This window comes from Cnephaeus nilssonii (assembly GCF_951640355.1).
Source record: "Cnephaeus nilssonii genome assembly, chromosome: 1".
NCBI lineage: Eukaryota > Metazoa > Chordata > Mammalia > Chiroptera > Vespertilionidae > Cnephaeus > Cnephaeus nilssonii.
In genome coordinates this window covers 94,286,837-94,299,770 of record NC_137072.1, presented here as the reverse complement: position 1 = coordinate 94,299,770, position 12,934 = coordinate 94,286,837, and the positions used below count along the sequence as shown (strand labels likewise).

General features: G+C 39.8%; 1 protein-coding gene across 1 annotated transcript in view; it reads right to left on the bottom strand.

Moving 5' to 3' along the window:
• RFC1 (replication factor C subunit 1) overlaps positions 1-12,934 on the bottom strand; it is a 72,345-nt gene that overhangs the window by 43,705 nt on the left and 15,706 nt on the right. The window contains exons 2-4 of the mRNA XM_079770044.1: positions 10,961-11,089; positions 7,708-7,783; positions 5,597-5,716 (exon numbers count right to left, since the gene is read on the bottom strand). Of these exons, the coding sequence (XP_079626170.1) occupies positions 5,597-5,716; positions 7,708-7,783; positions 10,961-11,089 (325 nt within the window). The remainder of the gene's footprint in view (positions 1-5,596; positions 5,717-7,707; positions 7,784-10,960; positions 11,090-12,934) is intronic.

The following is a 12,934-nucleotide window of genomic DNA, read 5'->3' as shown; positions in this document are numbered from 1 at the left end:
GCAAAATGTGTTCTCTTCTTCCCAGAAACTTGTAATAAAGCAATGAAAAATAAATCTAAGTCAAATTTCTGACATCTAGTTGAAAATCATGGGCAATTCAACACTCAGAATCTCCCTCTAGGCAATCTATCTCCTTATAAAAACGCCATTTATTTTTATTTATAAACCACATAACTGCAAATGTGGTAACAATCACCAAGTAAGAGTATTATCCAACATACAGCAGAGAAACTGGCTGGGAGAGAAGACTGCTTTGCCACTCAGAGTTAGATGCATTCATTTCTTTAAAAGGATAACAAATGGTGATCTCCCTCCCGGGAGCACCCCCATGCCTTTCCCTTCCCCAACCCTACCCTGCACCACCACCCCAGGCACATTACCTTTAGCTTCCTCACTCCCAAACTCAAAGGGCTCTTCCTTTACCTCTAAAACGTGTTTCCTAAGCCCCTTTCTTCTAGGAATTACTGTTTCTACCTCTGTAATTTACCCAATAAATGTTCTCTTACCAAAAAAAAATAATAATAATAATAATAATAATAATAATATATAAAAGGATAACAAATAAAACAAAGTAATGTGCAGGTCCATATAAAAACCTATTTACAAGCCAAAGGGGGGGGGGGAGGGGGAGGTATAATCCTGGAGTTCATACTGCTAAGAGTTAGAATTCTGATTTTCTTTCCTTCAGTCTGGAACACACAAAAAAACAAATTAAGAGAGACCATGCTAGAGAGATCTGATCACAGAGATTTAAAATAATTTATTGAGCAACATGTCAAAAACTGAAAAGGGAATCTGAGCTTTTTTCTACAAAGTTCTTTTCAATACTCCTTGAGTCAATAAAACCTAAATTGTCATTTTGGTTGTAGAAGTAGAGAAAGATTCATGCACGTGCCAAGTCTTCAATAAATATCTGTTAGCCTGGCCGGTGAGCTCCGTGGTTGAGGGTTGACATATGAACCAGTTCAATTCCAGGTCAGGGCACATTCCCAGGTTGCAGGCTCCCCTACTAGTAGGGGGCATGCAGGAGGCAGCCCATCAATGATTCTCTCTCAACACTGATGTTTCCATCTCTCTTTCCCTCTCCCTTCCTCTCTGAAATCAATATAAATATTTTTTTAAAATATATATCTGGCCCTAGCCTGTTTGGCTCAGTGGATAGAGCGTCAGCCTGCAGACTGAAAGGTCCTGGGTTCAATTCCGGTCAAGGGCACATGCCCCAGTTGTGGGCTCAATCCCCAGTAGGGGGCGTGCAGGCGGCAGCCGATCAATGATTCTCTCTCATTGATGTTTCTATCTCTCTTCTCTCCCTCTCCCTTACTCTCTGAAATCAATAAAAATATATTTTAAAAAAATAAAAATATATATCTGTTAATTAAGTGGATGGAAGTGAAAGGAAACATACCATCTCTTCACCATTTCTGTAATGAATCAGATATACTATACTTCAGTATGCAGGAAAGCTCCCCACAACAGATAATTATTTGGATTTGGCTCATTATGTCACTAATGCAGAGGTTAGAAATCCTGCCATAGCCTATCAGAAGAGAAGTTGGTGGATGTCCAGACATCCCTTGTTCTAATATCCATCTCACCTACTAGATGCCACAGTACCCAACAGTGTGATGAACAAAAATGTTTCCAGATACTGCCAGAGGTCCCCTAGGAGGCAACATCATCCTTGATTGAGGGGCACTGATTTATGGCAAGATGAAGAAATACAAGGTAAGTAGCAACAGCTACCAAGACTTGTAAGTAGTAATTGAACAGCTATTCATAAGAAATTAGACAGCTAGACCCTGGGTACCGACAATGGATTATGGCAATTTTGTCAACTTTGTAAAAAGTTTATTTGTCCCTTAATATTAAACAATTTTACTAATGATTCAGAAAGAAACACAAAGACAGGTTTAGCAAATTTGTAGAAGATATGAAGTCAAATTATATGGAAAAAATAAGTGGATGAGAGACATTGAAAGACTTGGTTCTTCCACAGGGAAGCTTTGTACAATCTTAAACTGAAAATTGCTTTTTTTACTCTAGTAATGTGTGACTTAGGTACTTTAAAATAATATTAATCTAAAGACTTTACTCACCCTCAAATATGCTAACCTAGTTTCTTTTCTACAGAGTTTTTAGCCCACAATCAACATTAATTTTTTAACAAGTTCAGTCAAAGAAATATAATACACAGTGCTTAGTTTCCTCTCACTTCGAAGAAATTTTTCTCTCTCAATAACTCCAGGTTTCCCTGAAAACATCTAAGAAAAACTCTCTATCCTACACAGAATCCATTCCTATTTGTCTGTACACAAAACTGTATGTCTCTAAAAACTAGCAAAAAGAATGCTACACACACATCCCCAATAATATTTTCTGCTACTATTTTCTCAAGTCACAGGTCACTGATATGACATAGTAACCTGGAGAATACATTTCTAATTTTTCCCCATTTAGCGTCAAGAGCACTAACTGCCTCTGGAATTACATACTCAATTAAGATGACCAGTCATAAACAATTCTCAACACAGGGAAAACCCCCATCATCTTCAACCAAACACCAGCCCCTGATCAAACTGGATAGTACAAGGTCATCTTTGCCAAACAAAACTCAAGGTCTCTCATTTCATTAAACAGCTAAAAGTAAACATATTTACCTAGTACAACAGTATTTGGTTTTTACCAACCCACAAGAACTTTTTACTAGAGTCAATGGTTAGCTATGAAGATATTTATTAGCAGTTTTTTCCTTTTCCTGCATTTGGGAGATTAATGTAGTTAAGTACTTTCAAAATCAATAAATAATGCAAGATAGATTTAATCAAATAAAATGGTGAAAAATATGTCATGGAACTAAATGATAAGCCTAAAGATCTGTACAATAAGATAGCCTAAGAACTATATAATAATATAAACAAAAGCATTTAAACTAGGTTATTTTCTAAATTAAGGTGATTTCCTAAATATGTTCCTCATTGTTTATAAAACACTATGCAATAGATATAAAATGCAGGCCACATATGTAATTTTAAATTTTCTCATAAAATAAAATTTTACATTCAAGTTTTTAAAAAGGGTGAAATTAATTTTAACAATATACTTTAACCCAATATATCCAAATTAGTATCACTTCAATATGTAATCAATACCAAAAAAAAAGATAATTTACCTTTTTTTATACTATGTCCTTGAAATCTGTGTTTTACACTAAAACCACTCTCGATTTCGTTTAATCACATTTCAAGTGTGCAATAACCACATGTAACTAGCAGTCCCCGTACTGGACAATGCATATAACATAAATGACGTGAGTCAAATACAATTTCTAAATTTCTAAAGCACTATTATATAATCAAGAGAGCCCTAAGTACTTAAGCAAAAGCAAAATGTCTTCAGCATAGCCTTTAAGGGCAGATACAGGCATACAATAAAATAAAACATAAAAATAACAATTAATACTTATTGAGCATTTACTATGTGCCAGACCCTATTTTAAGGCATTATCTTACTTTATTATCACAAAGGCCTCTGATGTGGGTACTAGTAATGTTGGCATTTTACAAATGAGAAAACTAAGACACAGGGAAGGTGAACGAAGATTTAACCTAGGCAGTCTGACTCAGGAACTCATGCTCTTTTACACACTACACCTGCTATGCTGCAGAAAAATACCCAAAATAACAAAGGTTGGTGTATAAAAGATAAAATATGGAACAATACAGCAAAAATTCTTTCTTTGGGAATTAATATGTTTTAAAGCTGAATCATATCACATAACCCTTTTCCACAAGAAGATCCAATCTCCAACTAATACAATTTTAAATCAGAATTTTTATTTTTAAATAATTATCAACACAAATATTTTTTAACTTTATACTGGTAATCTGAATATTTATTTATGATCCAATACTAAAAATTTATAGTTTTAGCTTAACAAAAGGTGAAGAATAACAAAAGAATCATTTTAAGGTCAAGAACATTCCAGTTTGTGTATTAATTTCAAGAGGCTGCACTCTTTTATTGAAATTCATTATATTTCTGATTTTATTATGCTAATTATATTATAGACTTATTTTTAACAGTTTCATTCTCTTTTACATATGAAAGAAAAAGAGCTTATTTTCCTCTCATTCACCTACCATATCAAGGAATAAAAAAGTATGAGGAGATAAAACAGGCAAGAAAAGAGCTAGCTTCTTTCCTAATTCTAAATTCTAAGAAAAAGCAGAATACTATGTAATACTGAACATCATATTAGATGGGTACAAGATACCCCAAGATTTTTAGCTAAAGCAAGGGATAATGCTCACTTTCACCTGTCCACGCCATCAGCAGAATGATGTAAACATTGCCTAATGTTTATAAAATTTTCAGATAAAATGCTGGTCATCTCTTCAGAAAATAATATTAAAAAATACCTGGTCTGAAATAAACAATCCTGTGTTAAAGAAAATCTGTGATGAGAGCTTAAGGTGTCTGACCCTTCTGTGTACCTAAAAATCACCCGATAACAACAGCCTTGACCCAAAGGTGAAGGCCATGGTGTCTGCTCACTAACCATGGTGTCTCTGGAAAGCTTGATCACACCACCTTCAGTTACTTAATAAACCTATCAACATACTGTTTTTAGAATCCCTCCCACATATTCAAAACTTCACCAAGGTAGCCAGAGGGGGGGAAGGGGACTCTTAATACAAGAGTTCATTTACACAATGTGCCTGAGCAGATATTTAGCAATAGAACAAAAAGGTTAAAGAGTTAATCTGCTATCTGCCATAATGAGGAAATAACTCAGCTTACCAAAAATTTTACAAGTAATATACAGTATTCCCATCACATACATTTTGTCTTTGTCTGAAGAACTTTATCAAATAAATTGTCTCAGAGAACTTACACAGCTAATCTGTGTACTTTTTTTAATATACTTCTTTATTGATTTCAGAGAGGAAGGGAGGAGGAGAGAGAGATAGAAACATCAATGATGAGAGAGAATCATTGATCGGCTGCCTCCTGCATGCCCCACACTGGGGATTGAGACCACAACCCAGGCATGTGCCCTTGGCTGGAATTGAACCCAGGACCTTTCAGTCCGCAGGCCAACGCTCTATCCACTGAACCGAACTGGCTAGGGCCTGCGTATTTCTTTTTCTTTTTTCCTTTGACTGCCTACATGTCAGTCACTAGGTCTGGCCTTTTCATATGTATCACCCATTAAGTCTTCCTAACAAGTCTATGCAATCAGTGTTTCTGCTTTAAAGAAAGGAAGACAGACTTACTGAGCATCAGCTCAAAGTCACACAGCTGTTAAAAAGGCACCAAGAATGTACTCTCCGGGCAGAGCTTCTGACCTTCCAAGTCTTGGGTTCCTTCTACAACACACAATGTTTTTTCCTACTTCATTCCCTATTTACTGACTAATTTATCTACCATGTGTACCTTCATACTCGCAAATAATGGCCCATACATGTAAGCAAAGTTTTAATGTTACTCATATCTCTACAAACCTTGACCTTTATTTGCACATTCCAATGAGAAGCACAAGAACATAACACACACTGCTTCTCTCTAAAACACTAAACACATCCAGTATCCTTACCTGTTTCTGAAATGTATGTAACAGGATCCTGCCGCAGAATTTTACCAGGCTTAGACAATGGCAATTTTTCTGGTTGCTTTTTGGCATTTTTCACCTGTACTGTCTCCTCTGACTCTGAATCTGTACATGAGAGGAAAATAAAATAAAACTTTGAAAGAAATGTAATACAGTGTGTTTTTAAAGTGATTATTGTTAAGCAATTCCTCAGGGTCATCCCTTTTGAAGCACATCTCTTTTGTAATTCTCACAGGTTACTTCTACCCAGTGTTAAGCCTTTTATTAGTTTTCTATTGCTCTTGTAACAAATTATCACAAACTTAGTAGCTTAAGGCAGTGGTTGGCAAACTCATTAGTCAACAGAGCCAAATATCAACAGTACAACGACTGAAATTTCTTTTGAGAGCCACATTTTTTAAACTTCTTCTAACGCCACTTCTTCAAAATAGACTCGCCCAGGCCGTGGTATTTTGTGGAAGAGCCATACTCAAGGGGCCAAAGAGCCGCATGTGGCTCACGAGCCGCAGTTTGCCGACCACGGGCTTAAGGCAACACAAAGTTTTCATCTTACCTTTCTGTAGGTTAGAAATCTGAGTCTCACTGGACTAAAATCAAAGTGTCAGCAGGACTGATTCCTTTCTGAATACTCTAGGGCAGAATCTACTTCCTTGCCTTTTCCAGTGTCCAGTGCCTGCCAGCATTCCTTGGCTCATGGCCCCCTTACTCCATCTTCAAAGCCAGCAACATTAGGCAAAGTGCTTCTCATGCTGCCATCTCTCCAGTTCTCTGACCTTCCAGTCAATCTCTCTTTAACTCTCTTCTGCTTCGCTCTTCCTTGTGACAACGTTGGGCCCACCCAGATAATCCAAGACAATCTCTCCAATTTAAGGCCATGTGATTAACAACTTTAATGCAACCTACTACTTTAATTTCCATTTGCCATGTAAACTAACATATTCAGAGGTTCCAAGAATTAGGGCAGACATCTTTGGGGGCCATTATTCTGTCTACTACCACCTAATCACCCAGAGCCCTTAAATATAAATCAGGACAAAGTGTAAGTACCCAGTATAGTGCCTAGCACAAAGTAAGTGTTTCATGAACGTTAGTGTCCTTCCTCTTCATCGTGCATTTAGAAATCCTATCTCATACTACTCTATATTGTATCCAAAAATTATTGTATCCAGTTTCCAAAAAAGATGGAAACTCGTGGGAAATGGGGATATGTACTTTTTTCAAATTTCTTATGCCCTGGTCGGATGGCTCAGTTGGTTGGGGCATCGTCCCATACACCAAAAAGGTTTCAGGTTCCATCCCCCATCCAGGCGTGTACAGGAGGCAACTAACTAATGTTTCTCTGTCTAAAATCAATAAAAAAATATCCTCAGGCGGGGATTTAATAATTTTTTTCTTACAATATACAGCAGTAAGACTCAATAATCACACAAGTACTTTTAGAATTGAGTCCAAATTCTTTGTCGTCACTGTCAAAATCCTGACAATCTATAAATGCTTGCTTAGGTTACACTTTTAATTTTAGACTTCACACCAAATGGATCTTCTCCACAAAAGCAAAACCTAAAACCTCTGAGTCCTACCATTATTTAAAGATATAAAAGGCATGCATAAAAATTCATATTCCCTATCTTAAAATTATATTCAAAGAAAAACTTTACAATTGTGTTTGTCCTATTTTAAATGCAACAAAAAAGGACAAACTCAAAAGCACAAAAATTAAATTTTAGCTCTCTGTTTCTAGAGCAATATTCTAAGGTACTATTTTTCAAGTTAAGCTTCTAAGAACCTTAGCTGGACAAGAAGGTAATATTTTTTTAAATAATATAGTCAAAGTAAGTTGGAGACATGCTATATATACTATACATAATATATCACTCTCTAAGAAAAATCTTAAATGCATTAATATAGATAGGCTCTGATAAAGTCTGCAGTATAATAAAATTGTTTTTTACTGTATCGAGAACAGAGCCTTCTCACATGAGCACCTATTACCATCACAGATAGCTGTGTGTCTCAGAACATCAGTTTGAAAAACTCTGTTCTAAGAAATAGAAAATAATTTTAAAACTTTTCAAGCTCCTCAAAAGAAGTATTACCTGAATCATAGATGATCCTCTTTTTCCTGTTTGGTTGCTTCTGTTTAGAGTCATCATCTTTACAAGAACTATTTACCTATAAACATCACAGTATAATTAGAACACAAAGAAGCCTATATAACTTAGTTTTTTCCTCATTAGACTTAGGCTTAGTGATTCTCAACTAGAAGAAATTTTGTCCCCAGGAGACATTTTTGCTTGGCAATGGCAGGGGAGAGGAGGCTAGGTTTAGTGGCATCTAATGGGTAGACTAGAGATGCTACTAAACATCCCATAATGCACAGGACAGTTATCCACCAAAAGAATTATCTAGCCCAAAATGTTAGTAATGCCCTGATAGGCTAAAGAATAGGCCAGACAATAATTGCATCAGATGGAAAAGAAAAAATTAAAGAAAAGCTATATTATTCAGCTCCACTTTCAACACTAACCTGTGTATAATAAAGAGTAAAAGGGTGTCAGATACTACAAAGCATAAAATTAAATAAAACCAGGGGAAAAGGTATTGTTTATATGTTACGTATACATCACATCTCTAACCTATTCAAATTTTCCCAAAAAGCAGACAGGAAAAAACTGACTATAATCAATTATAAGGTAGGGCTATTTCTAGCCCTTATAATAAAACATCAAAAGTATAAAAATAATCCACTAACTTGCAAGGAAATGAGAAGAATAAACCATTATAATTCGAATACACCACTGGACTAGAGGACAGAATCAGAAGCAATTACTATAACTCAATAGTAAGAGAAGAGGGTATTCCAAGAAGGGAGAGAGCCACAGAAGGAAAGTCCAAATCCTGTCAATAAACTTAGCCCAAGTCTGGGGCTATCTCCTAAAATATGTATGCATGAAACAACTCCAAGTGTCCGGCTAACATTAAAAGAACTGAACAAAGATTTCAGCTGCTGCCCATCCCAGGGAATACAAGAGTCTGGAGTTTGAGTTCAGCAGAGTTAACTAAGTGCCTGCTAAATTAAAAGAATCCAAAGTACCTACACTATATCATTCACGCTGTCCACGGTAAAAACCAGGATACAAAGAAATAGGAAATGTAGCCGATGATGGTCAATTTCATGTATCAACTTGACTGGGCCACAAGATGCCCAGATATTCTGAGTGTTTTTATGAGTTTAAGTTTTGGGATAAGTTTACATTTAATTTGATAGAGTAAGGCAGATTGCTCTCCCTAATGTGGGTGGGTCTCACCCAGTCAGCTGAAGGCCTAAAGAAAACAAAAGGCTGACCCTCTCCTAAATATAAAAGAATTCTTCTTTCTTGACTGTCTTCAAGCTGAAACATCAGTTTGTCCTGCTTTCAGACCTGAACTGAAACAGGCTCTTCCTGGGTCTCAAGCCTGCCAGCCTTCAGATTTGAATAACACCACTGGCAATCCTAATTCACACAGGCCTTTGGACTCAGAATTGAACCTCACCATCAGCTATTCTGAGTCTCCACTTGTCAACTGTAGGTCTTGGGACCTGTCAGCCTGTATAATCAAGGAAGTCAATTCTTTATAATAAATCTCTTTACACACACAGACAAACGCGCACACATACCTTACTGGTTCTGTTTCTCTGAAGAACCCTAATACAGATTTTGTTACTGAGAAACAGAGTACTGCTATAACAAATACCTAAAATATGGAAGTGACTTTGGAACTCGGCAATGGTAGAGGCTGGAAGAGTTTTGAGGTACATGCTAAAAAAAAGCCTAGACTGCTGGGAAGGGACTGTTGGTAAAAATATGGACGTTACAAGTGATTCTGGCCTGACCAGCATGGCTCAGTAGTTGAGCATCAACCTATGAATCAGGAGGTCACAGTTCCATTCCCAGGCAGGGCACTTGCTGGGTTGCAGACTCCATCCCCAGTGGAGGGCATGCTGGAGGCAGCCAATCAATGACTCTCTCTCAACATTGATGTTTATATCTCTCTCTCCCTCTCCCTTCCTCTCTAAAATCAATAAAAATATATTGTTTTAAAAAAAGTGATTCTGGCAAAGTGTCAGGGATAAAAGGTGAGAACTATAAAGAAAGCCTCTATCATCTTAGAGAATATATGTATCATCATGAACATAATGTTGGTAGAAATATAAATATTAAAGGTCATTCTGGTAAGGTCTTAGGCAAAAATGAGGTTATTAGAAACTGTAGGAAAGGTGATCTGTGTTACCTATATATATAAAAGCCTAAGCGACCGTTATGACGGAACAACCAGAACGAATGGAACAACCGGTCGCTATGACGTGCACTGACTACCAGGGGTCAGATGCTCAACGCAGGAGCTGCCCCCAGCCCGCAGGCCCCAACCTCCGATGGAGCCTGTCAGCCAACCTCCTGGTCCCTCCCCCCCGGCCAGCAGGTCCCGATCAACCAATCGGGGCCAGGCCCCAGGCTGGAACAGGGAACTGGGGGTGGGTGGCAGCAGACGCAGACGGTGAGGGAAGGGGGAGGAGGTGGGAAGGCGGGGAACCACGCAGTGGCGGCAGTGGCGGCGCACGAGCAGCGAGGGAAAGAGGAGGCAGGGAGGCAGGGTATCTAATCTACCCTGATCGCTGGCCAGGCCTAGGGACCCCACCCGTGCACGAATTTCGTGCACCGGGCCTCTAGTCTATATATATAAAAGCTAAGCAAGTGGAACAACCAGTCGACCAGTCGCTATGACGTGCACTGACCACCAGGGGGCAGACGCTCAACGCATGAGCTGCTGAGCTGCTCCCTGGTTGTCAGTGCGCTCCCACAGCCAACCTCCCATGGCCCCTACCCCCGCTGGCCAACCTCCCGCGGTCCCTCCCCCCGGCCGGCCAGCCCCCCAGATGGCCCCGATAGCCGGCCAGGCCAAGGGACACCACCTGTGCACAAATTCGTGCACCAGGACTCTAGTTAAATGATAAAATTCTTGCCCAAGGAAGACAGGCAAAAAAAAATAATAAAGCTTTCCAAAGCCTTTTCTCACCAGAAGTCCAATACCATTCATCTGGGTATAGGGACTCATGTCTCTCTATGAGCAAACTTTGGTCTTAAACAAAGTTTTTACAACTGCAAAGTGTTCCATCTCTACTTCAGGAAAGCATATGATTTCAATAAGCCATATTAATTAGAAATAAGTACTAGCTCATTACTTTTCTTCTTCCTCTGCTAAATGATTTGAAATCTGTATTTACTCAAGGCTCCCTCAAGTCCTATCAAGTCTAGGAACTGAGTTGATTTAACCTTTCGTACAATTCTAAATTGTATTTGGAAAACTTACCTTGATTTCCTTTATTCCTTTCTTTGCTTTTGAAGTTTCTTCAGCAGACTTTGTTTTCTCATTCTTCTTTACTGTTTCACTTGCAGATTTCTTTCCACTTGGTATAACCCCAAAGAATTTCCGAATATCCTAAAAGCAAAAAAGAAGATTTATAAACAAACATTAACTGCATAAAATTCTAATTTCAATTGTAAAACGGGACACCTCTATACACACATTGGTTTACCTTGGGTAATTTCTTTTTTTGTTAAATATATTTTTATTTATTTCAGAGTCAGGGAGAGGGAGAGATAGAAACGTCAAAGATGAGAAAGAATCACTGATCGGCTACCTCCTGCACGCCCCCACTAGGGCATGTGCCCTGACCAGGAATCAAACCATGACCTCCTGGTTCACAGGTCAACGCCCAACCACTGAGCCACGCCAGCCAGATGAGTAATTTCATTATGGTGACATAGTTCCATGTAGCAGCATTCTTTTTATATGCAAAAGTGAACTGATAAAATTACCTGAGTTACAAATGATTTGCCTAATGAAAAACAATATTAATTCTAAGAATCAGGCCAAAAATAAGTGATATTTTTGTTAACACTAGCACAATTACTAAAGTAGCAAGTAATAGGTATTTATTGTTCAATCATGAACATACTCAGACCACCATCCCAGGCACAGTAGCAAAGATGAAGAGTTGAAAAATATAATCCTTGTCCACAGGATTTACAATCCAGTTTGAAAGAAGAATAACTGTTACAACCATGATCATTTAAGACTTTAACTAATAACTTTGACATTATTTTCCTTTATATGAGTGTGCCAAGTTCTGAAGAAAAAAAAAAATTTGATGCTTATTACAATACTAGAGGCCCAATGCATGAAATTCGTGCACGTGGGGGGGGGTGGTGGTTCGCCTCAGCCCAGTCTGCACCCTCTCCAATCCGGGACCCCTCGGGAAATGTCCAACTGCCGGTTTAGGCCCGATCCCCTAAACCGGCAGTCAGACATCCCTCTCACAATCCTGGACCGCTGGCTCCTAATCACTCACCTGGCTGCCTGCCTGGTCTCCCCTTACTGCCTCTGCGTGCCAGCCTGATCGCCCCTAACTGCCCCCTGCTGCCAGCCAAGTCGCCCCCAACTGCCTCCTTCCTGCAGATCTGGTTGCCCCCAACTGCCCACCTCCGCCAGCCTGGTCACCCCTAACTGGCCCCCCTGCCAGCCTAGTCACCCCTAACTTCCCCCCTGCCGACCTGGTCGCCAACTGCCCCCCCCCCAATGGCCTGGTCGCTCCCAACTGCCCCCCCCCCCCGCCGGCCTGCTCACCCCTCATGGCCCCCCCACCGCCTGGTCACCCCACGCAGCCTGCTACTCAGTCGTTTGGTCATCCCTCACTAACCCCTCCTGCCAACCTGGTCGCCCCACACAGCCTGGTGTTCAGTCGTTTGGTCGTCCCTCACTAACCCCCCTGCCGGCCTGGTTGCCCCACACAGCCTGCTTGCTCAGTCGTTTGGTCGTCCCTCACTAACCCCCCTGCCGGCCTGGTCGCCCAAACTGCCACCCCTGCCGGCCTGGTCGCCGTACGCAGCCTGCTTGTTCAGGCGTTTGGTTGTCCCTCACTAACCCCCTGCCGGCCTGGTCGCCCCACGCAGCCTGCTTGCTCAGTCCTTTGGTCATCCCTCACTAACCCCCCTGTCGACCTGGTCGCTGTATGCAGCCTGCTTGTTCAGGCGTTTGGTCGTCCCTCACTAAACCGCCTGCCGGCTTGATCACCCCACTCAGCCTGTTCGGTTGTCAGTTCGGTTGTTTCAGATGTGACGGGCCTTGGCACTTTATATATAGATACATGTGTACACACACGTGTACACACACACACACAGCACACAGAGATTTGTGACTAAGCCAATAAACAAAGAAGATAAACAAGGTACTTGGACATGTTAAATTCTGCCAAAAAAGATTGGAGACTTCCCTGGTTTTAAA